General features: G+C 38.0%; 1 protein-coding gene across 4 annotated transcripts in view; it reads right to left on the reverse strand.

Moving 5' to 3' along the window:
- BRAF (B-Raf proto-oncogene, serine/threonine kinase) overlaps positions 1 to 22,225 on the reverse strand; it is a 142,278-nt gene that overhangs the window by 63,434 nt on the left and 56,619 nt on the right. For 3 of the 4 annotated variants that reach the window (XM_060196706.1, XM_016192119.2, XM_060196703.1), the window contains exons 4-7: positions 12,231 to 12,334; positions 11,324 to 11,426; positions 4,074 to 4,222; positions 3,097 to 3,216 (exon numbers count right to left, since the gene is read on the reverse strand). In XM_060196706.1, coding sequence (XP_060052689.1) covers positions 3,097 to 3,216; positions 4,074 to 4,222; positions 11,324 to 11,426; positions 12,231 to 12,334 — 476 coding nt within the window. The remainder of the gene's footprint in view (positions 1 to 3,096; positions 3,217 to 4,073; positions 4,223 to 11,323; positions 11,427 to 12,230; positions 12,335 to 22,225) is intronic. The other variant, XM_060196704.1, reaches the window with a different exon arrangement.

Raw genomic sequence — 22,225 nt, forward strand, 5'->3', positions numbered from 1 at the left:
CACTTCACAAGCGGAGAAGCAGGTTTGCAGGTGTCTCTCTTTCTCTCCCCTCTGTCTTCCCTTCCTCTCTCCATTTCTCTGTCCTATCCAACAACAACAACAACAACAATAAAACAATAAGGCCCAACCTCTGTCCTATCCAACAACAACAATAAAAAAGGGCAACAAAAGGGAATAAATAAATAAATAAATATTTTAAAAATCTTTTAAAAAGCTATAAAAGGGAGTCGGGCGGTGGCGTAACGGGTTAAGCACACGTGGCGCAAAGCACAAAGACCGGTGGAAGGATCTCGGTTCAAGCCCTCAGCTCCCCACCTGTAGGGGAGTCGCTTCACAGGCGGTGAAGCAGGTCTGCAGGTGTCTATCTTTCTCTCCCCCTGTCTTCCCTCCTCTCTCCATTTCTCTCTGTTCTATCCAACAACAACATCAGTAACCACAACAATAAGAACTACAACAATAAAAAACAAGGACAACAAAAGGGAATAAATAAATATTTAAATAAATAAAGCTATAAAAAAGAATAGGCATTTTGAAATTATCTGTTTATATGAATCTACTTAGAATTGAATATAAAGTTACGAGAATGAATAAGTTAGCTTTTTATTCCTTCTGATCTATCAAGAAAGTTTTAGTTTGTGACATTGTCTATTTATTTTTATTTGAAATGGTGGGGAATGAATCCAATGCCTTGAATATGCCTGCTGCCACTGCTGACTGGTTTCCAATGGCTGAGTTTTTCATTGCTTTTAGTGGGAGAGGGAGAACAAGCAAAAACACCGTAACATCACCCCATCACGCCAGCATTTCCCTTGGTGCCACTCATGGTGCCCCATGTGGTGCCAGGATACAAACCCAGAGCTTCACACACAAGGCTTCCTTGTGTTCCACAGGCTAAGCTATCTCCTGGCCCCAATCTTTTGCTTTAGTCAGTCTAATATATGCCCATTACTTAGGAATTTGATAGTGGGTAAAAGAAAAGTAACAATATTAGTGGTATTTGTTTGTTTAAGTTTTGGAAACTGTTTTCGTTTTTCACTTTATCACTTTTTGAGGAAATGCTGGATTACGTGATTGCTGTAATACAGTACAGTTCTACATCTCCCATGACAGGTTATCAGCACACCACTGCACTGACTGAAAAGCCCGTAATAAAGAATGGTAAAGCTGATGCAAGAGACGCAACACTCACGAGTAAGGAACTGGTATCAAAAAAAGTGGGGCTGGTGGAAAGCAGCTGTATGGGTCTGTCTAATTAATAAAAACTGGTCTGTTTAAGGCACACATGGCAGCAAGTCATTCTAGAAATTTACTGAGTTAATTCAGACTATGAAGGCAGGGCCTGGGAGGTATATACTTGGTAGAGCACACACATTACCAAGTGTGAGGTCACCCTCTATAAGAAAGAAATGAGACAGTTGGGTGGTAGCACAGCAGGTTAAGCACAAGCCCCAGCTCCCTACAAACAGTGAAGCAGGTCTGTAGGTATCTATCTTTCCTCCTCTCTGTTTTCCCTCACTCTCCACTTCTCTCTGTCCTATCCAACAACGATGACAATAACTACAACAATAAAAAAACAAGGGCAACAAAAGAGAATAAATAAAAAAAAAAAAGAAAAGAAAAAAGGAGGAAAAGAAAGAAAGATAAACTGGTAGGGTAAATAGCATAGTGGGTATGCAAAGAAACTCTTACAATTGAGGCTCCAGTGTCCCAGGCTCAATCCCCTGCACCATAATAAGCCAGAGCTCAGCAGTGCTCTGATAAAAGAAAAAAAAGGAAGGAAGGAAGGAAAAAGGAGAGGAAACAAGAGAAGAAAGGGAAGAGAGGAGAGGGGACAGGAAGAAAGGGAGGGAAAGAAGGCAAAGAAAAACAGCCACCAGGAACACTGCAGGCTTCATCTATGCACTCAGCCCCTCTGATAGCTCTGGAGGGTGGGTTGGGGGAAGACTATGAGATAACAGGTTGTGTACAACAAATCAGAAAAGTTCAGTAGTAGAAAAAACAAAAATCTGTTTTCAGTTTCATTAGTGTGTGATGAAAAGAATGGCTATATTAGATATGAAGGTTTTTGCCTATCACGCAAAAAACCAGAAAGACTGAATTTTGGCAGTGACTTTAAAAAATTTTTTTATTAAGTTATTGGATAGAGACAGCCAGAAATTGAGAGGGCAGGAGAGATAAAGAGGGAGAGAGAAAGAAGAGACACCTGCAGACCTGCTTCACCGCTTGGGAAACTTTCCCCCTGCAGGTGGGAACTGGGGGTTTGAACCTGGGTCCTTAAGCACTGTAACATGTGCACTCAACTAGGTGCACCCCGGCAGTGACTTTTTAACAACACACAATGGAAGGTATTCATTGTTCTATAAAGTCAGCTTATCTAGTTTTGATGGGAATTATAATAAATTGGAGAACAACTCAAGTTGTGTATCTTGATGCTATGATACACCTAGGTAATGTTCCAATTCCATGTTTAGCAAAACAACCTTTGGGTTATAATTATATTTTGCTTCTCATACTTATAATACCCAAAATGGTGTATATCTCTGTCATAACTATAGACTACAGTTATATACTAGTTTTAATTTTTTTCCCCATGGTCAGATATTTTAATGCTAATTTTCTATATAGAAATCATACTGTATACTTTAATATCTGATCCTTAATAAAGTGTTAATGACAGGTATAAGGCAAGACACTCTAAATTTCCTGTTGCTTACTTTTTATTTTCTACAAGACTGGTCCTGAGGGCCAGGGAGACAGCATAATGGCTATGTAGAACAACTCATACCTAAGAGGCTCTCAGATCCCAAGTTCAATCCTCTACACTACCATAAGCCAGAGGTGAGCAGTGCTCTGGCAAAATAAACAAAGATAAAAAAAAAAAAAAGAAAAAACAGTCTATGGTGAGCTTTCATCCTATGCATTTCTATCAAATGAAAAAGTAAATGTCTGACCAGTGTGATTAAGTTTTTCTTTTTTTGGGGGGGGGCTTAATTTAACAAACTATACATTAAAGGTCTATAATTAGGCAGTAATAATAATACAAAAAAGAGTCCAGCTCAAATAGCATGTCACTGAACAGCAGAAGTCAGATCATACCCAATAGAGTCGGAGAGGGGTACAGAAGGGGTTGATCCAGACGAAAGGGAGGTCTCTGCTAAGGAGGTCTCCTCCTGCGGTATTGGGTGGTGCTCAAAGAACTTGGAGACAAACAGCAAACTGTGAGGCAAAAACAAAAACAAAACAAAACAAACCTAACTTGTGCAAAACCCAGAAGCTTCATATACCAGAATAATTATAGAATTCACAAGTATTCGAAGTCAAATTTCACTTTCAGGAGCAATGGCCAAATATAATTAACTGTATTTTTTGTTTAAAGTTTCATTTTTAAAAAGTTATACTGTACTTTCAAAAGCAAGTTAAAATTAATTGCTCCATATGGCAAATTTATACAAGTCAGAGGGGGGAAACCATGCAATAAGGTTAAGGAAACAGAATAAAATGTATCCCTTGTTAAGTTAGGTCACAAGATTACGATATATTTTAAAATACCAAGCTTATTTGATCAAGGAACTAAGACAGGTAAGCAACAACACAAAAGGACTAAAATAGACTCAGTCTAGTCCATTAGAGAAACTGCCAGTAAAGCAAACAGATATACTGGGTACAAAGATTTTTATATATTACTTTTAAATAAACTGAGGGAGGGTTTAAAAAGAGAATGAACTTAATAATACAAAATAGTTGACAGAATCAATTGTGACACAAAAGTATAACGTGTAACTTAACAGCAACACTGTCGTCTATAAAACTACCTATCAACAGAAGTGATTTCTATAGGCAAGGGATCCTCATTAATTATGAAGGAGAAGAAAATATAAAGTCTATAGCTAACCTAAAAATACAATTTGGGAGAGATGTCCTAGCCACTGTACATATTATGCTGTAGCTATGATAAAAAAAAAAAAAAAACCCTCAACTGTGCTATTGGACAAAAAATTCCCACACACTAAGAAATATTAGTTACACCTTAAGAAAATGTAAATGCAAAAGCAGTAATAATTTTGATTACTTACTCAAGTTGGTCATAATTAACACACATCAGTGGAACTTCTGTACTACAACGCTGGTGAAATTTATAACCACATGTTTGACATCGGAAACCCTGGAAAAGCAGCTTTCGACAAAAATCACAAAATGCTAAGGTGAAAAAAGTTTTCCGTACCTGAAAGCAAAACATCATAGAAAATTATAAAAGACTTGCCAAGAATCTTTTTAAAAACTTACTCTTTTCTTAAAAAAAAAAAAAAAGGCATTTTTATCAAAGAAAAAACTAATTTAGAATTGTACGATTCTCTTCAAAATTTCAAAATGTTTATAGGAGAACTGCCTTACACTACTCACTTATTAATACAATGAAAACTAGTAGGTTCAAAATACTAGATGGATTCTATATACATATTCATCTCCCAACCATTATCCAATTTAAATGTACAAAAGTCAAGAAGATAGGAAATGCACAAAAGATTGCAATCTAATTTCAAGCTTGACTACACAAAAAATAAAAGTATAGAAAAGTAGTACAAGGAAGGAATAAAGGTGGAAAGAACCACAAGGATAAGATTTAAAAACTGTATTAAAAAAAAAGCTAACAGATATTTACTGGTGTGGGCAGAGCAAGAAACAAAGGTACACTTGTATCATTTATAGTTACAAAGCTATACAACACAGGAAACAAGTCAAGAGCAACAAAAAACCCTTCCAGGGAGCCCGTGGTAGCACACCTGGTTGAACACATGTATTACAATGTACAGGTTTGATCCCTTGGTTCCCACCCTCGGGGGGGAAAGCTTTGCAAGTGGTGAAGCAGTGCTGCAGGTGTCTCTCTGTCTCTCTCCTTCCATATCTCCCCCTCCCTTCTTGATTTCTGGCTGTCTCTATCCAATAAAGATAATAAAAAAAAGAAAAAAGAAAAAAATCCTTCCACTCCTTTCCCCCTCCAAAAATTCCACATTATAGGAAGAGTGAAATGTTTACCGTGAGCTAATTCCTCTAAGAATCAATAATCAATAAATGATATCTAAAATTAATAAAGCAAGAAATTATGGCTTAATGTTATTATTCAGCAATAGTCACCGAAAGAGGTTAAAACAGAAACCAAAGTTAAGAGTGATTTCCTTTGGAGAGCTGCATTAGAGGCTAGCAAGGAAAGTGGCAACAGTTTGTTTTTTATTACAAGCCCATGGCATGCACGCACACACGCATGCATGCATTCATTCATTCATTTTTGTGGAATCAGGGTCTTGTACATGGACAAATTCATCTTTGATGGGCTGTTTTTTTATTCACACAGATCTAAAGAAAGAGGCAGAGACAGATACCACAGCACGGGAGTTTCCTTGGTTGCAGGGTGTGGTTCTGGGCTAAAACCTGGGCTCTAGGCACCACACATCCTACCCAGTGATCTCTCCAGTTCCCACTGCATTTTTTTGCACTTTGCGCCACCTGCGCTTAACCCGCTGCGCTACCACCGGACTCCCTGCCCACTGCATTTTTTAAAAAAACCAAGTCAATGTTGATTTATATTAAATACATATGCTGACTAAATATACATGTATTGTGTGTGTATCAGAATATATATTAAGTATACATACACACACACACATATTGATTAAAACTATGTTAGCATGAAAAAGCATTTTATAAAAGAAAAAACTAGTTTGGAGTTATATGAAAATGAGAATCACCCTACTAACACTTACTAATTAGAATAAAGCACATGAAAAGCTACTAAGAGATAGTAAGAACTACTTTTAATAAATTATCAGATAATTAGAACACCTGGCTCCAGATGGTAACTCACCTGGTTGAGTGAACATGTTAACAGTGTACAAGGACCCAGGCTTGAGTCCTCAGTCCCCACCTGCAGGTAAAATGCTTTGCAAGAGATGTAGCAGTGTTGCGGGTGTCTGTCTCTCCCTCTCTATCATCCCCTTCCCTCTGGATTTCTGGCTATGTCTATCCAGTAAATAAAAATAAAAATAATTAACCCAGACTTAAAGACACCAAGACACATCATATTTAGAATGGAAAGGAATAAGGATAAAGAAAGGATCCTGAAGGCTGCAAGAGAAAAACAAAGAGTCACCTACAGAGGAAAACCCGTAAGATTAGCAGCAGACTTCTCAACACAAACACTACAAGCCAGAAGAGAATGGCAAGATATCTATCGAGTTCTCAATGAGAAAGGCTTTCAACTAAGAATACTATATCCTGCTAGACTGTCATTCAGACTAGAGGGAAGCATCAAAACCTTCTCAGACAAGCAACAGCTGAAGGAATCAACTATCACCAAGCCTGCCCTGAAAGAAGTTCTGAAAGGTCTTCTATAAACAGTCAGACCATCATAAATAGGACATATATCAGAACACTCTAAAACTACAAGAATGGCGTTAAAATATCTTCAATCTTTGATATCAATAAATGTCAATGGCCCGAATTCACCTATTAAAAGAAACAGAGTAGGAAGATGGATCAGAAAATACAAACCAACAATATTCTGTCTACAGGAAACCCACCTAACTCAACAAGACCAACACAGACTTAAAGTGAAAGGATGGAAAACTATCATACAAGCCAATAGCCCACAAAAAAAGGGCAGGAACAGCAATTCTCATATCTGACACAATACACTTTAAAATAGGTAAGATTAAAAAACATAGGAATGGACACTACTTAATGCTCAGAGGATCAATCAAAAGGACTTAACAATCATTAACATCTATGCACCCAATGAGAAGCCATCTAAATACATCAAACATCTACTGAAAGAGCTACAGCAATATATTAATAGCAACACAGTCATAGTAGGGGACTTCAACACCCCACTCTCTCAACTTGACAGATCATCCAGGCAGAAAATCAATAAAGACATAAGGGAGCTAAATGAAGAGATAGATAAACTAGAACTATTGGACATTTTCTGGAATACACATTTTACTCAAATCCACATGGGTCATTCTCAAGGATAGACCATATGTTAGGCCACAAAGACAGCATCAGCAAATTCAAGAGCATTGAAATCATCCCAAGCATCTTCTCAGACCACAGTGGAATTAAACTAACACTTAACAATCAACAAAAGATTACTAATAGTCCCAAAATGTGGAAGGGAAGCTCAACAGTACACTTCTTAACAACCCTTGGGTCAAAGAGGAAATCAAGGAAGAAATCAAAATGTCTCAAGACTTCAATGAAAATGAAGACACAAGCTACCAAAATATTTGGGACACAACTAAGGCAGTACTGAGAGGGAAGTTCATAGCTATATAAGCACACAGTAGGAAACAAGAAAAAGCACAAATAAATAGCCTGATTGCACATCTTAAAGACCTAGAAGAAGATGAACAAAGGAACCCTAAAGCAACCACAAGGACAGAAATCACTAAAGTTAGAGCAGAAATAAATAACATTGAGAATAAGAAAACCATACAAAAGATCAACGAAAGTAAATGTTGGTTCTTCGAAAGAGTGAGCAAAATCGACAAACCTTTAGCCAGACTCACAAAACAAAAAAGGGAGAAGACCCAAATAAATCAGATAGTAAATGAAAGAGGAGATATCACAACAGACACCGGAGAAATTCAACATATCATGCAAGGCTTCTATAAACAACTATATGCCACCAAGCTAGAGAACCTGGAAGAAATGGACGATTTCCTAGATACCTATCAACTTCCAAAACTAAGTAAAGAGGAAGTGGATAACATGAACAGGCCCATCACAGCCAATGAAATTGAAACAGTTATCAAAAATCTCCCTAAAAATAAAAGTCCTGGACCAGATGGTTTTACAAATGAATTCTACAAAACCTTCAAAGAACTAATACCTCTCCTTTTAAAAGTCTTCCAGAAGATTGAAGACACTGGAATACTCCCTGCCAGCTTCTATGAAGCTAACATCACTCTGATACCAAAAGCAGACAGGGACACAACCAAAAAAGAAAACTACAGACCAATATCTCTGATGAACATAGGTGCTAAAATACTGAATAAAATTCTAGCCAACCGGATACAGCAGTGTATTAAAAAGATTGTTCATCATGACCAAGTGGGGTTTATCCCAGGCATGCAAGGTTGGTTTAACATACGTAAATCAATCAGTGTGAAACACCACATCAACAAAAGCAAGACCAAAAACCACATGGTTATATCAATAGATGCAGAGAAAGCCTTTTACAAAATACAACTTCCCTTTATGATCAAAACACTACAAAAAATAGGAAAAGATGGAAAATTCCTGAAGATAGTGGAGTCTATATATAGCAAACCTATAGCCAACATCATACTCAATGGTGAAAAACTGGAAGCATTTCCCCTCAGATCAGGTACTAGACAGGGCTGCCCACTATCACCATTACTATTCAACATAGTGTTGGAAGTTCTTGCCATAGCAATCAGGCAGGAGCAAGGAATTAAAGGGATACAGACTGGAAGAGAAGAAGTCAAACTCTCCTTATTTGCAGATGACATGATAGTATACACAGAAAAACCTAAGGAATCCAGCAAGAAGCTTTTGGAAATCATCAGGCAATACAATAAGGTGTCAGGCTACAAAATTAACATTCAAAAGTCAGTGGCATTCCTCTATGCAAACACTAAGTTAGAAGAAACTGAAATCCAGAAATCAATTCCTTTTACTATAGCAACAAAAACAATAAAATATCCAGGAGTAAACCTAACCAAAGAGGTAAAAGACTTTTATACTGAAAATTATGAGTCACTACTCAAGGAAACTGAAAAAGACACAAAGAAGTGGAAAGATATTCCATGTTCATGGGTTGGTAGAATTAACATCATCAAAATGAATAGACTACCCAGAGCCATATACAAATTTAATGCTATCCCCATCAAGATCCCAAGCACATTTTTGAGGAGAATAGAACAAATGCTACAAATGTTTATCTGGAACCAGAAAAGACCTAGAATTGCCAAAACAATCTTGAGAAAAAAGAACAGAACCGGAGGCATCACACTCCCAGACCTCAAATTATATTATAGGGCCACTGTCATCAAAACTGCTTGGTACTGGAACATGAATAGACACACTGACCAGTGGAATAGAACTGAGAGCCCAGAAGTGAGCCCCCCACACCTATGGACATCTAATCTTTGACAAAGTTGCCCAGACTATTAAATGGGGAAAGCAGAGTCTCTTCAACAAATGGTGTTGGAAACAATGGGTTGAAACATGCAGAAGAATGAAACTGAACCACTGTATTTCACCAAATACAAAAGTAAATTCCAAGTGGATCAAGGACTTGGATGTTAGACCACAAACTATCAGATACTTAGAAGAAAATATTGGCAGAACTCTTTTCGGAATAAATTTTAAAGACATCTTCAATGAAACGAATCCAATTACATAGAAGACTAAGGCAAGTATAAACCTATGGGACTACATCAAATTAAAAAGCTTCTGCACAGCAAAAGAAACCACTACCCAAACCAAGAGACCCCTCATAGAATGGGAGAAGATCTTTACATGCCATACATCAGACAAGAGGTTAATAACCAACATATATAACGAACTTGCCAAACTCAACAACAAGACAACAAATAACCCCATCCAAAAATGGGGGGAGGACATGGACAGAATATTCACCACAGAAGAGATCCAAAAGGCCGAGAAAAACATGAAAAAATGCTCCAAGTCTCTGATTGTCAGAGAAATGCAAATAAAGACAACGAGATACCACTTCACTCCTGTGAGAATGTCACACATCAGAAAAGGTAACAGCAGCAAATGCTGGAGAGGTTGTGAGGTCAAAGGAACCCTCCTACACTGCTGGAGGGAATGTAAATTGGTCCAACCTCTGTGGAGAACAGTCTGGAGAACTCTCAGAAGGCTAGAAATGGACCTACCCTATGATCCTGCAATTCCTCTCCTGGGGATATATTCTAAGGAACCCAACATATCCATCCAAAAAGATCTGTGTACACCTATGTTCTTGGCAGCACAATTTGTAATAGCCAAAACCTGGAAGCAACCCGGGTGTCCAACAACAGATGAGTGGCTGAGCAAGTTGTGGTAAATATACACAATGGAATACTACTCAGCTATAAAAAATGGTGACTTCACCGTTTTCAGCCGATCTTGGATGGAGCTTGAAAAAATCATGTTGAGTGAAATAAGTCAGAAACAGAAGGCTGAATATGGGATGATCTCACTCTCAGGCAGAAATTGAAAAACAGAAAAGAAAACACAAGTAGAACCTGAAATGGAATTGGCGCATCGCACCAAAGTAAAACACTCTGGGGTGGGTGGGTGGGGAAAATACAGGTCCAAGGAGGATTCAGAGGACCCAGTGGGGGTTGTGTTGTTATATGGGAAAATGGGGAATGTTATGCATGTACAAACCATTGTACTTAGTGTTGAATATAAAACATTAATTCCCCAATTTAAAAAAAGAAAAGAAAAGAGACTTCACGTGTGGAATGACAACCCTTCAGCTTCATTACTCAGGTGAGACCTTTCCTTTCATAGTATACTCTAATTCCATCTCAGGTGGCTCACTTTCTAACAAAGTCCCAAAACCTAGATATACACCAGTTTCTGTGAGAGAGAGAGCATATGTTCACACGTATCTATAAACTACTGCAAAATATATACCTGAAAAAAGGAGTACACTAGAGTTTGTAGTGAGTACCCCCCTAACACTTCCTCTCCACTATTCCAAGCTTTGGGTCCATGATTGCTCAACAATTTGTTTGGCTTCGTATGTTAACTCTCTTTTCAGTCATCAGGTTCCAGATGACATCAGGATGCTGGCCAGGCTTCCCTGGACTGAAGACTCCACCAATGTGTCCTGGAGCTCCGGTTCCCCAGAGACCCACCCTACTAGGGAAAGAGAGAGGCAGACTGGGAGTATGGACCGACCAGTCAACGCCCATGTTCAGCGGGGAAGCAATTACAGAAGCCAGACCTTCTACCTTCTGCAACCCACAATGACCCTGGGTCGATGCTCCCAGAGGGACAGAGAATGGGAAAGCTATCAGGGGAGGGGGTGGGATATGGAGATTGGGTGGTGGGAACTGTGTGGAGTTGTATCCCTCCTACCCTATGGTTTTGTTAATTAATCCTTTCTTAAATAAAAAAGAAAAAATAAAAATAAAAAATAAAAAAATAAAAAAACCTTTAAATATAAAATTTTTAAAGAACTTGAGTATTTTCAACTGAGGCAAACTATCAAATCATTCACACTTCATATTCCCTAAAAATGAATTCATACTTTTGACATTTCAAAAAAAAAAGTAAAAGTACATACAAAGTTGTGTGTTGTAAGTGGAACATTCTCCAATACTTCTACGTGCAACTCCTCTCCAGTAAGCCAGGAAATATCAGTGTCCCAGCCAATTGGTTTCTTCTCTCTGAAATGTGCAGACACAAGCCTTTCATGGTTATCATTACTAAAATCTTCAATACCTCATGCTGAAGATACGAAAATTGGTTATTGAGGGGCTAGTAATATTGAGGGAGGTTCAGCTCCCTGTTCTTCCATCGTTAGAAATTTAAATGGCAATAAATTAATTTTTAAGTTTACCCCAAATAAATGTATCACTCTTGGACAAACAGCAGGGTAAAGAGATGTACTCTTTTCTTCAAGTCAGCTCCAGAAAAGACCTACAACAGCAGAAAATGGATTGTTCCTGGGGTCCAAAAAATAAAAATCACAGGTATGGAGTTATCTATCCTTTAAAAAAAAAAAAGAGTACTTAAGGGACAACATGCCCCCAAAAGAATCTTTTGAAACAGGGTTAAAAATTTAAGGGCATTGGAACAATTTTAGACAATTTCTCAAAGAAAAATAATCCAATATAAAATGTTAATTTTGATAAACCTTATGTGAAACTATGAGCCTGCTTAAAAATAGTTGGGGAAGAGTTTATAACACAAATAAATCACATTCTAATTCAATCAAAAACTCAAGCACCTAAAACTCCAAGTAAAAATCATTTGATTAAACTCAAACACTACCATCACACAAAATAATATTAACTCTTTAAAGAGTCTGTGTTTCTTTAGGCTAATTTAATATTATTTTAGCATATATTCTGAAGGTTATTTTCATCTCTCAAGGTTTGGGTAAAGATTAGATGGAAAACCCAAATTTTAACTTTTGAGGGTTCCTCCCACTTTTTAAAACCAAATTTCACAACACATACAAACCATACCCATCCTGAATTCTGTAAACAGCACAGCACTCTGGTATTAGACCTCTCATCATCAGAGCTTTCTTTAGACTGTCCCGGACTGTAACACCACACCTTGCAGGTACCTATGGTATCATATATATATACATGATATGAGGTAAAGGTAGTAAGTTACAAATTTGCACATCATTTCTAAAACACTCAATAACTGACCTTTATAATCTTAGTCTCTATAAAATGTCCTGAATTATTATGTCATGTACCATTTTTAGGAGATAACTAAACGTTAAAAGCAAAATACAATTCAGGTATCTATTTTTATTCACCAATTTATATAAAATCAAAACTGAATTTTTAGCTTATGAAATAAGATAAACATAAAAAAAGAAAACAGAAGTGGCTCAGCAGGTGGCACATTGGATAAAGCAGTGGACCTTCAAGTATGAGGTCCTGAGTTTGATCATAGCATTGCATATGCCAGAGTGACGTTCTGGTTATTTCTTCTGTCTTTCTCAGAAATAAATACATCTTAAAATGAAAGACAAGGAGGTTTTTAAAACAGAGAACAGAAAATAAAATATTTCTGTGCATCCACAAATGACAGATCTTGTCATCTTTCAGTTACACTAATGATCCTTGAGTATCATTATATTTGTTCTAAACACAGAAGGGAAAGTATTTGTCTTGTGTATAGAGTTCTTTGTTGCTTTGTTGCCTAGGCATCTCAATTTCCTCTGAGAGCTTGACATGCTCTAAAAATCCACACAGTACTTACTGGAATGGCTCTTGATCAAGAGTCACTACAATTCTGGCTATATAAGGCAGAAGGCAACTAATTAGTTTATCATATCCTTGGTGGTGGTAGTTGGTAAAAGGCTTTATGACCTAAATAATACTAGAGTTCTTTCTTAAGCTGACAGATAAGACACTGATCAACAGAAGCTCCATTCTCTTACAGCTGCATTGTGGATAGAAATCTGGAACCTCAATGGTCATCAGACTTAGTACACTGAAAAAGTCTGGTTAAAAGAATAAAATTAACCTTGAGACCAGAGATAATGCCAGAAATGGGAAAGGTAGGAGCAATAAAGAATCCCCCCACAACCATATATACTTTCTTAGTATTTAGTATTGTCCAAAATGTTCATTCATACTTTAATGAAAAACAGTCATTAGTACTCAAATGCAAGTTTATAGCACTTCTCCAAGAAACAACCTTCAAGACATCCAAACAGCACTCAGAAGGAGAGAAAAGTGTTTGAACAGCTCACTAGTTTTCTTCAAAATATTACTCAGTAGAATGATTTAATGAACTGCTTATAACCATACATAGAATTTCCATTATTCTCTTCAATGACAAAAATTCACCAGTGCAATGTTTTCAAATGACCAACTGAGTATCACTTCTTGGTTTAAAAGTCACAAACAGATTCATTGCAAGAATGTTCCATTTCCAAGAAAAGAAAACTGAAGTCTACACTGAGCTTCTCACAGCTTGTCTTTCTCTGAGTCATTCAATTCCAAGTCAGTGAGATCAAAGTCATCTTCAATGGGAAGCTCACCAGTCTTGCCACCCCAAGGCTCTCTGGTACTGATGGTAGGAAAAGGCCCACTGTGTGCATGCGCTATAGACCTATACCTGAAAGAAACTTGTTACATCCTTGTTCATCCTTTTAGACGAATTTCGTCTTGTGAGCATGAATGGCTGCCATGGTGGAGTGCCTAAAGCCTCCACTCTCCGACACATTCTCATTGTAAGATGGGGCCCAACTTTTCTGTTCAGCGACTCCCACGTTCTTTGTGTATCTGTGTGCCATTTTAAGAACTTCCAAGTAAGAATTATGCCTGCAGCTCTAGTATCAAGAATATGGGCAGCATAATCAAGACAGAGTTGTTTCTTAGATACCTTCTCAGGGTATCTAAGAAACCTTGACAACTTCAAACGGCTCTGCAGGTGGGGCATTATCAGAAAATAAAGCCAGGCTGTGAACAATTTTCAGATCTTGCTTGTCTTGGTCCCTAGTCATAATCCACAGAAGATTCACCCTTCTGAAATACTGACTGTAGGAAATCCCCTACTGACTAGAACACAGTTAACTGTAGCATCCACAATGACTAGTTAATTTGCTCTTTTATCTTTAGCTGTGGCAGCCCATTATGACTCTAGGTTAGGTTTTTGCAGTGGTTCAAACCATGAAGCATCAAATTCAACCATCCAAACATCTTCACTGTCAAGGATACTCTTGTCAAAGTTATCTTGCTAGTTCTATCACTTCTTTCACTTCCACTTCTTTTCCAGCACTGTATCTATCATTCTGTAGCCGGTGCAGAACAGTAAGAGCAACACCTATTATGGTTTCTCTAGTTCTGCCACCTTAATAATCTTATGGTCTATTTTTTTGTTGGCTTACAAAAAGGTTCATGACAGGAAATGCCTGAACCCCAATATTGACTTCCCAGGAATTGCTGTTATTCTTCATCAACTACACCAACTTTTACAATATCTTTGAACATAGATACCATCTTCTTCCATTTTGGCCTTAACCTTTATCAGTGGTCACACCATGAAGCACAGAGTTCTACAAGCCACAAACTCACTTTGAACAACTTCTCAGTAAGAATCTGATGCAAGTTAATTCAATTACATCATAACTAGGAAGACGATACAGACAGCTCCCCAAACCGAGCACCAAGAGAGCCACACACCATGGTCTCAGAGGGTATGTGTGTGTGTGTTTGTGACTTTTTTTTTCTCTTTCTGTATATATCAATCAAGTCATCCCTACAGGCTTTTTCTACATGATCTCAGAGGGTGTGTGTGTGTGTGTGTGTGTGTGTGTGTGTGTGACTTTTTTTCTCTTTCTGTATATCTGAAGTCATCCCTACAGGCTTTTTCTACAGGCTTCCAGCACCTCCACCCCACCCCACCCAGTGAATCTGACTAATTGTAACTGAACTAGAACTGACAATGAAGATTGAAGTGAGGCAGTAGGAGTTCAAGTTAGAGGGTTTTTATTCAGGTGATGGGGATGTCACATCAATAACATTAAACCGTCCATAAAAAAAAAAAAAATCACTTAACTTAGCAAACCAAAACTTTCCCCCAAAACTTTGGGATCTTTATGCTAATGAGGGAAAAATAGAGTAATGGGGAAAAAAACATCCAAGCTGCACCTGCATAGTAAAAGTGTGTATAAGTTAGTTGAATTTAAATGGTATTTTGAAGGAGGCACAGTCCAACAAGCCAAATTCAGCTCAATGATTATAAAATAAGAGGCTGCAGATTTTAACTCAATGTGACCATCAGAGCTACTCAGGAAGGGAAAAACTTATCATGAGAAGTAGCTTTTTGAAACTGGACTGGCACAGTTGATCCATCCTCATTCACTGATTACGTATTTATAAATTTACCCTCTTGGTAAAATCTACTTATAATCACAAATCAATAACCTGTACAACTTTTGCAAAGAGCAGTGAAAACTCTGGGTTGCTCAATGTCCACCTCCCCAGCAGAGTCTGAACAAGGTAACACTTGTCTTATTTTCTAGCGTTTAAAGCTGAGCTACAGTGGGTTCCAAACTGCTGTGAAGTTAACAAACCTAAATGTCAATATATAGAGGCTATCTTTCACCCACTTATATAAGGAAATTCTGTATTTCCCATAGTGTTCCCAGTGAATTTATAAAACTACCTTAAAAAGGAAGAAATCCAAACCCGATTCTTCTATCCTTTTGCTTGTTAACACAGAAATCTTTCTAAAGGGAAGGGTGACTCTATGAATGTGTTCGATGTTCTTTCTGTACAAATTTTGGAGTTTATAAGAACTAAAAGATATGTTGAACTGCTAAGAAGTCCAGTGAACTCAAAGTAATAAACTTTTTAAATAAAATTTTTAAAAAATATTTTATTCCCTTTTATTGCCCTTGTTGAAGAAACTCATTCTAAGATAAGAATTTACATTGTGCTATCCTGCTTAAAGTTTTCCCAATGTTTATGGGGTAGAGTTCAAAATCCAAATATGGCATATAAGGCCATTAGTGAGCTTGAGGCCATCTACCCTTGATAATCTTTGACTTATGGTGGCCTAACATCCAAGTCTTTGATCCATTTTGAGTTAACTTTTTTTTGTGCATGGTGAGGTGTAGTGATCCAGTTTCATTCTTCTACATGTAGTTAACCGGTGTTGCCAACACCACTTATTGAAATATTCCAAATTTTGTGTTCTATGGCCCTTAGTCATAAACTAAATTCATAATGTATAAAGGCATGAAAGACTTTTAAAAAAATTATTATTTATGAGAAAGACAGGAGGAGAGAGAAAAAAAACCAGACATCACTCTGGTACATGTGCTGCCAGGGATTGAACTCAGGACCTCATGAGAGCCTTACCTACTGCACCACCTCCCAGACTACCATACTGTATTTTTATTAAAATAAACTCTTTGTTGTTTTGGTCTCCAGGGTTATTGCTGGGGCCTGGTGCCTGCACCACAAATCCACTGCTCCTGGAGGCTAATTTTTTTCCCTTTGCTGCCCTTGTTATTATTATTGTTGTTATAGATGCCTTTGTTGTTGGATAGGACAGAGAGAAATGGAGAGGAGGGGAAGACGGGGGAGGGGGAGAAAGACAGACACCTGCAGACCTGCTTCACCGTTTGTGAATCGACTCCCCTGCAGGTGGGGGACTCCCCTGCAGGTGGGGAGCCGGGGGATTGAACCAAGATCCTTATGCCGGTCCTTGCGCTTTGTGCCATGTGCGCTTAACCCACTGTGCTACCGCCCGACCCCCAAAATAAACTATTTGTTGACAAACGGATCCCATCCAGATCTTAGGCCCATTCATTCTTATTAGTTTTGCTGTTGTCTCTGTGATAAATCAACTAAAACTAAACTGAAATTCCCTAGTAATTTCTCTAGAAAGATAATGTGCCTAAGAAAATTAACAGAACACAGATTATTATTTTTAATAATTAGCTTTTCTCTTATTTATTGGATGGAGACTGAAACTGAGAGGGATGGGGGAGACAGAGAGGAAGACATACACCTAAAGCACTGCTTCACCGCTTGTGAAACTTCCCATATCTGCAGGTGGTATTATAACGTGCGCTCAAGTAGATGCACCTCCACCTGGCCCAAGAACACAGATCACTATGCTACATGGCCCGGTACTAACACTGCAGAAGGCAGAGCATGTGATGTTTGCTATTTACACACAATTCTGCTCTCCAGGCAGCCACCATCAAATGTCAGAGATCAAGATATGTCACAAGAACATACAATGATCACAATGCTTCGGTTATGTTATTTTAGTTCATCTGGAATCTTACCTTCATGTAGACTTAAGATAGCAGGTTTCAACACTCAAAGCTAAGATTCAACATTATAAAACTATCAAGTAGACTGAGTAGTATGAGTTTTGGAAATTGGATACAAATACAGTCATTAAAAAAAATCACAAAATAAAAGACTCCATTATCACTACTGGGTCAAAGCTGGCTACAGAATGATTCAATAAGCTTAGACAGACCTATGACAGTTTAGATTACTTCTCTCATAATGCAACCGAGACTGTTAGTGAGAAAGTCACTCAGATGCTTTCATCAAAACACTAACCAAGACAGATGCACACACACATTAGATGAAGTAATACAGTAGGTCAGAGGCTATGATAAAACACATAAAATATTAATTCTCTAGTTTTTAATTCATGCCTGAGGCTCCAAAGTCCCAGTTCAATCCCCCTGCACCACCATAAGCCAGAGCTGAACAGTGCTCTGGTTAAAAATTTTTTTTAAAAAATTAAGAAAAAAAAAAAGAATTTAAGCTATTGATAGTTTCTGCTGAAAATTTTTTTTTTAAAAAAGCTTCTCTTAGTTTCATGATCTTTGATTTCCATCTCACTTATTTCTTTCCTTGCACTGATTTGACATTGTCCTTTTTCCAGTTGCTTTAGGATAAATTATGAGGGTGTGTGTGGTGTGTGTGTGTGTGTGTGTGTGTGTGTGTGTGTGCGTGCGTGCCTTGGTGCAAGTCTGTATCGCTATTAATCTCTCAGTGCTGCTTTTGCAGTATTACATGGGTTTTGGTAACATATCTTGATTTTCATTTATCTCCATATATTTTTAAATTTCTGCTTTGACTTCCTTATTGACTCAAGAGTTATTGAGAAACATGTTTAGTCTACAGGTTTCAGATTTCTTAGTCTTTTGTAGCTGACTTCTAATCTTACAGCATTATGACATGAAAAAATACTTGGAATGGTTTCAATCTTTTTAAGTTTACTGACAGTTGTTTTGTGTTCCAGCATATGGTCAAGACTAAAAAAAAAAAAATCCATGCACACTTCAGAAAAATATAAATTCGGCTGTTTGGGGGTGAAATGTTTTATAACTATCTATTAAATCCATCTGGTTTACCTCATCATTTAAGGGTATTATCCTTACTTTCTGTTTAGATGATTTATCCACAGTTGTTCATCTAAACAGTTTTTTTTTAAATTTATTTATTGGATAGAGACAGCCAGAAATCAGAGGCAGAGGGAGACAGAGCAGGAGAGAGATAGAGATACCTGCAGTCCTGCTTTACCACTTGCAAAGCTTACCCCCTGCAGGTGGGGACTAGGGGCTCAAACCTAAGTCCTTGTGCATTGTAACATGTGTGCTCAAACAGGTGTGCCACTACCTGGCCCATCGACAATTTTTTAAAGTTTTTTTAAAAAAATATTTTATTTATTCCCTTTTGTTGACTTTGTTGAAGTTTTTTTTAATATTTATTTATTTTCCCTTTTGTTGCCCTTGTTGTTTTGTTGTTGTGGTTATTATTGTTGTTTTTATTGATGTGGCTGTTGGATAGGACAGAGAGAAATGTAGAGAGGAGGGGAAGACAGAGGGGGAGAGAGATAGACACCTGCAGACCTGCTTTACTGCTGTGAAGCAACTCCTCTGCAGGTGGGGAGCCGTGGTCTCTAACAGAGACCTTACACCGGTCCTTGCGCTTTGCGCCACCTGCACTTAATCCGCTGCGCTACCGCCCAACTCCCTGGACAATTCTTAAGTGTAGTTAATAGTTACATTCTCTCCTCTCCTCTTCCCTGAGAAGGTCTCTTTTGGGCACCAACATCCTATTTTCTATTATCACAGAATCTGATCACTCAGGTACCTCAATGTAAGTGGAATCATAAGATTTATATTTTGTGGGGATGGGTGGTGGCACACCTGGTTGAGCACAAATGCTATAATGCTCAAGGATGGGTTCAAACCCTCGGTCCCCACCTTTGGGGAAAAGCTTTACAACTGGTGAAGCAGTGCTACAGGTGTTTCTCAGTCTCTCTCCCTCTCTATCAACTCCTTTCCTCAGTTTCTGTCTCTATCCCATAAATAAAGATAATTAAAAAAATTAAGATTTATCTTCTGTGACTGACTTATTTCACTACATATAATGTTCTCAAGGTTCATCAATGTAGAACATGTCAGAATTTCTTTTTGAGGCTGTATAATATTCCGATCAATGTATACGCCACATTCTGTATACCTAGTTATAGATATTCATGGGTTGATTTCATATTATAGGTATTAGTGGGGAGCAAGCCACAATGAATATAGGTGTTTAAATGATTTCTTCAAAACGTTAGTTTCAGTCTAAATGGACATTTATCCAGAAATGGAACTGCTGGATCATAAGGTGGCTCTAGTTTTAATATCTTGAGGATCTACAATATTTCCCTTGGGTGGTCGTAACATTTTACATTCCCACCAGCAACACACAGAGTTCCAGTGTCTCTCTTTCCCCCCCTTTTATTCTTTTTAATTTCATTAGTGATTTAATCCTGATATACAAAATTACATGTCAACAACAGTACAAATCAACTCCATTTCCACCATCAAGGTTCTGAATCTTCAGTTGACCCACTACAAGCCACCACATGGGCCAACCATCATCTCTACAACTATTTGTCCACATTTATACATAATTGCCCGCCTTCTTTTTCCTGATCTAGTCCTCTCTTCCCCTCCGAGCCACTCCTGACAACATCACTACCTCCATGTGTCCCTCTCCTACTGCTGCCCTCTCTGGGCGCTGATGCGGCTGAAGTTCAAGGCTTTCTCGTCTTCTTCCCATCACTTTTCCTCCCCTGGGAGTGTGGATACAGGTTGCTTTTGGGATGCAAAGTTCCAGTTTCTCTACATTCTCACTACATTTTTCCTTTTTCTTTCCCAGTGGTAGCCATTCTGTTTCATATGAGGTGAGATCACAGTGTGGTTGTGACCTGCCGGCATGATTAGTGACGGTGAGCATCTTCTCATGTGCTTGTCTATCTTTGCAGAAGTGTTTTGAGTCTTTTGTTCATTTTTCAATTCAGGCTGCACAGAAGTTAGCTGTCATTCTTTGAATTTCACCCTACTCTTACGTTCATTCTCACTTTCTGAATCTCCTTTGAAACTGCTCGTTTTTAACTTCATTCTGTTCAACCTTTTCTTTATTTTCTTTAACTGTATTTGCCAGGGTTCATAAATTATCCTTTCAGCTACATTTAATCATTTTTCCATCTCATTCATCTACTGACTTTTAAAACAAATACTTTTATTTTTTAAAACCTGTTTTAAAAATAATTATTGTTTTTATTTGATAGGGCAAAAAGAAACTGAGAGAAGGAAAAAGAGAGATACACTGCAGGTGGGGACCATGGGCCTGAACCTGAATTTTTGTGCATGGTAGCATGTGTTCAGCCAGGTACGCCACCACCCAGTCCCCATATTTTTCCCATACACAGCACTTTAGTACTTGCTCTGGGAGCCAGATGATAGTACACGTCATCATGCCTGACGATCTGTGTTCAAGCTCTCAGTTCCCATGGGGGGGGGGGCTTCACAAACAGTGAAGCAGTGCTGCAGGTCTCTTGTCCCTTCTCTGTCTCTATTAGAAATAGTGAATAGAAGAAAAGCAAAAAAAAACCAAAGAATGCTGCTGGAAGCAGTGGGGTCACTGTCGGGCAAAAGCCCCAGAGTAACCTTGGTGGCAATAAGCAAACTTCCTAATACTCTGCAATAACATTGGAACTATACTGACACACCAGAACTTTATTTAAAGTGCCATTCGGCCACTTTCTCAGATCATTATCAACATGTTAATTCTCTTTTTTTCCTAATGACAAATGTTTCCCTTCAACTTTCTGATTTTCTTTTACTCTGTTTTGTTTGAATTCTCCAACTTTACTGTGTAGAGCATTAGAAAGGGTGGTATTTTCACACCTAAACCCTCACTGCTTAGTTTCTAAAATTATTATTATTTTTAGTTTCTTTATTGTTTACATTCAACAGTAAATACAATAGTTTGTACATGCATAACATTCCCCAGTTTCCCATATAACAATACAACCTCCACTAGGTCCTCTGTCATCCTTCTTGGACCTGTATTTTCCCCACCCACCCCAGAGTCTTTTACTTTGGTGCGATTCTAAAATTATTTTTCCTGTGTTTTGTCTAATACCATTTTTCAATATACCATCTGAAAATAAGCTTCAAACTGATTGAGGTACAACTCACAATAGTTGTTACTCTTGAGGATCACGGAGGGCACAGGAGAGGTCTCTCTAGCACCACAAATGTTCTGTATTTGGATTTTCATGGTGACAGTCTATTTAGAAAGTCAGATTTGGTCTACAGCCATACCACCCCGAACACACTCGATCTTGGAAGCTAAGCAGGGTCCGGCCTGGTTAATACTTGGATGGGAGAAAGTCAGATCCTGTATACCTGACTATGTCTTTCAAATGATGGGGGATATGTAGAACTGCATTGACAATGTACCCTTAAATGCTTGAGAATGGCTTTCCTTAGAATAAAAACGCTTCTTACATTTCAAACAAATAGTAACATTCAAACAATTTTCAAAACATCCTATCCCAAAAATTCCTTCCACAGCTCTTCCCTATGCTGGTCCCAAAACCAGGATCACAGCCTACATCTGGCTGTTCTAGGTTTCTGTAATTTTGCTTAGTGAAAAGCAACCCCCCACCT

Source organism: Erinaceus europaeus, chromosome 8, assembly GCF_950295315.1.
Source record: "Erinaceus europaeus chromosome 8, mEriEur2.1, whole genome shotgun sequence".
Lineage (NCBI taxonomy): Eukaryota > Metazoa > Chordata > Mammalia > Eulipotyphla > Erinaceidae > Erinaceus > Erinaceus europaeus.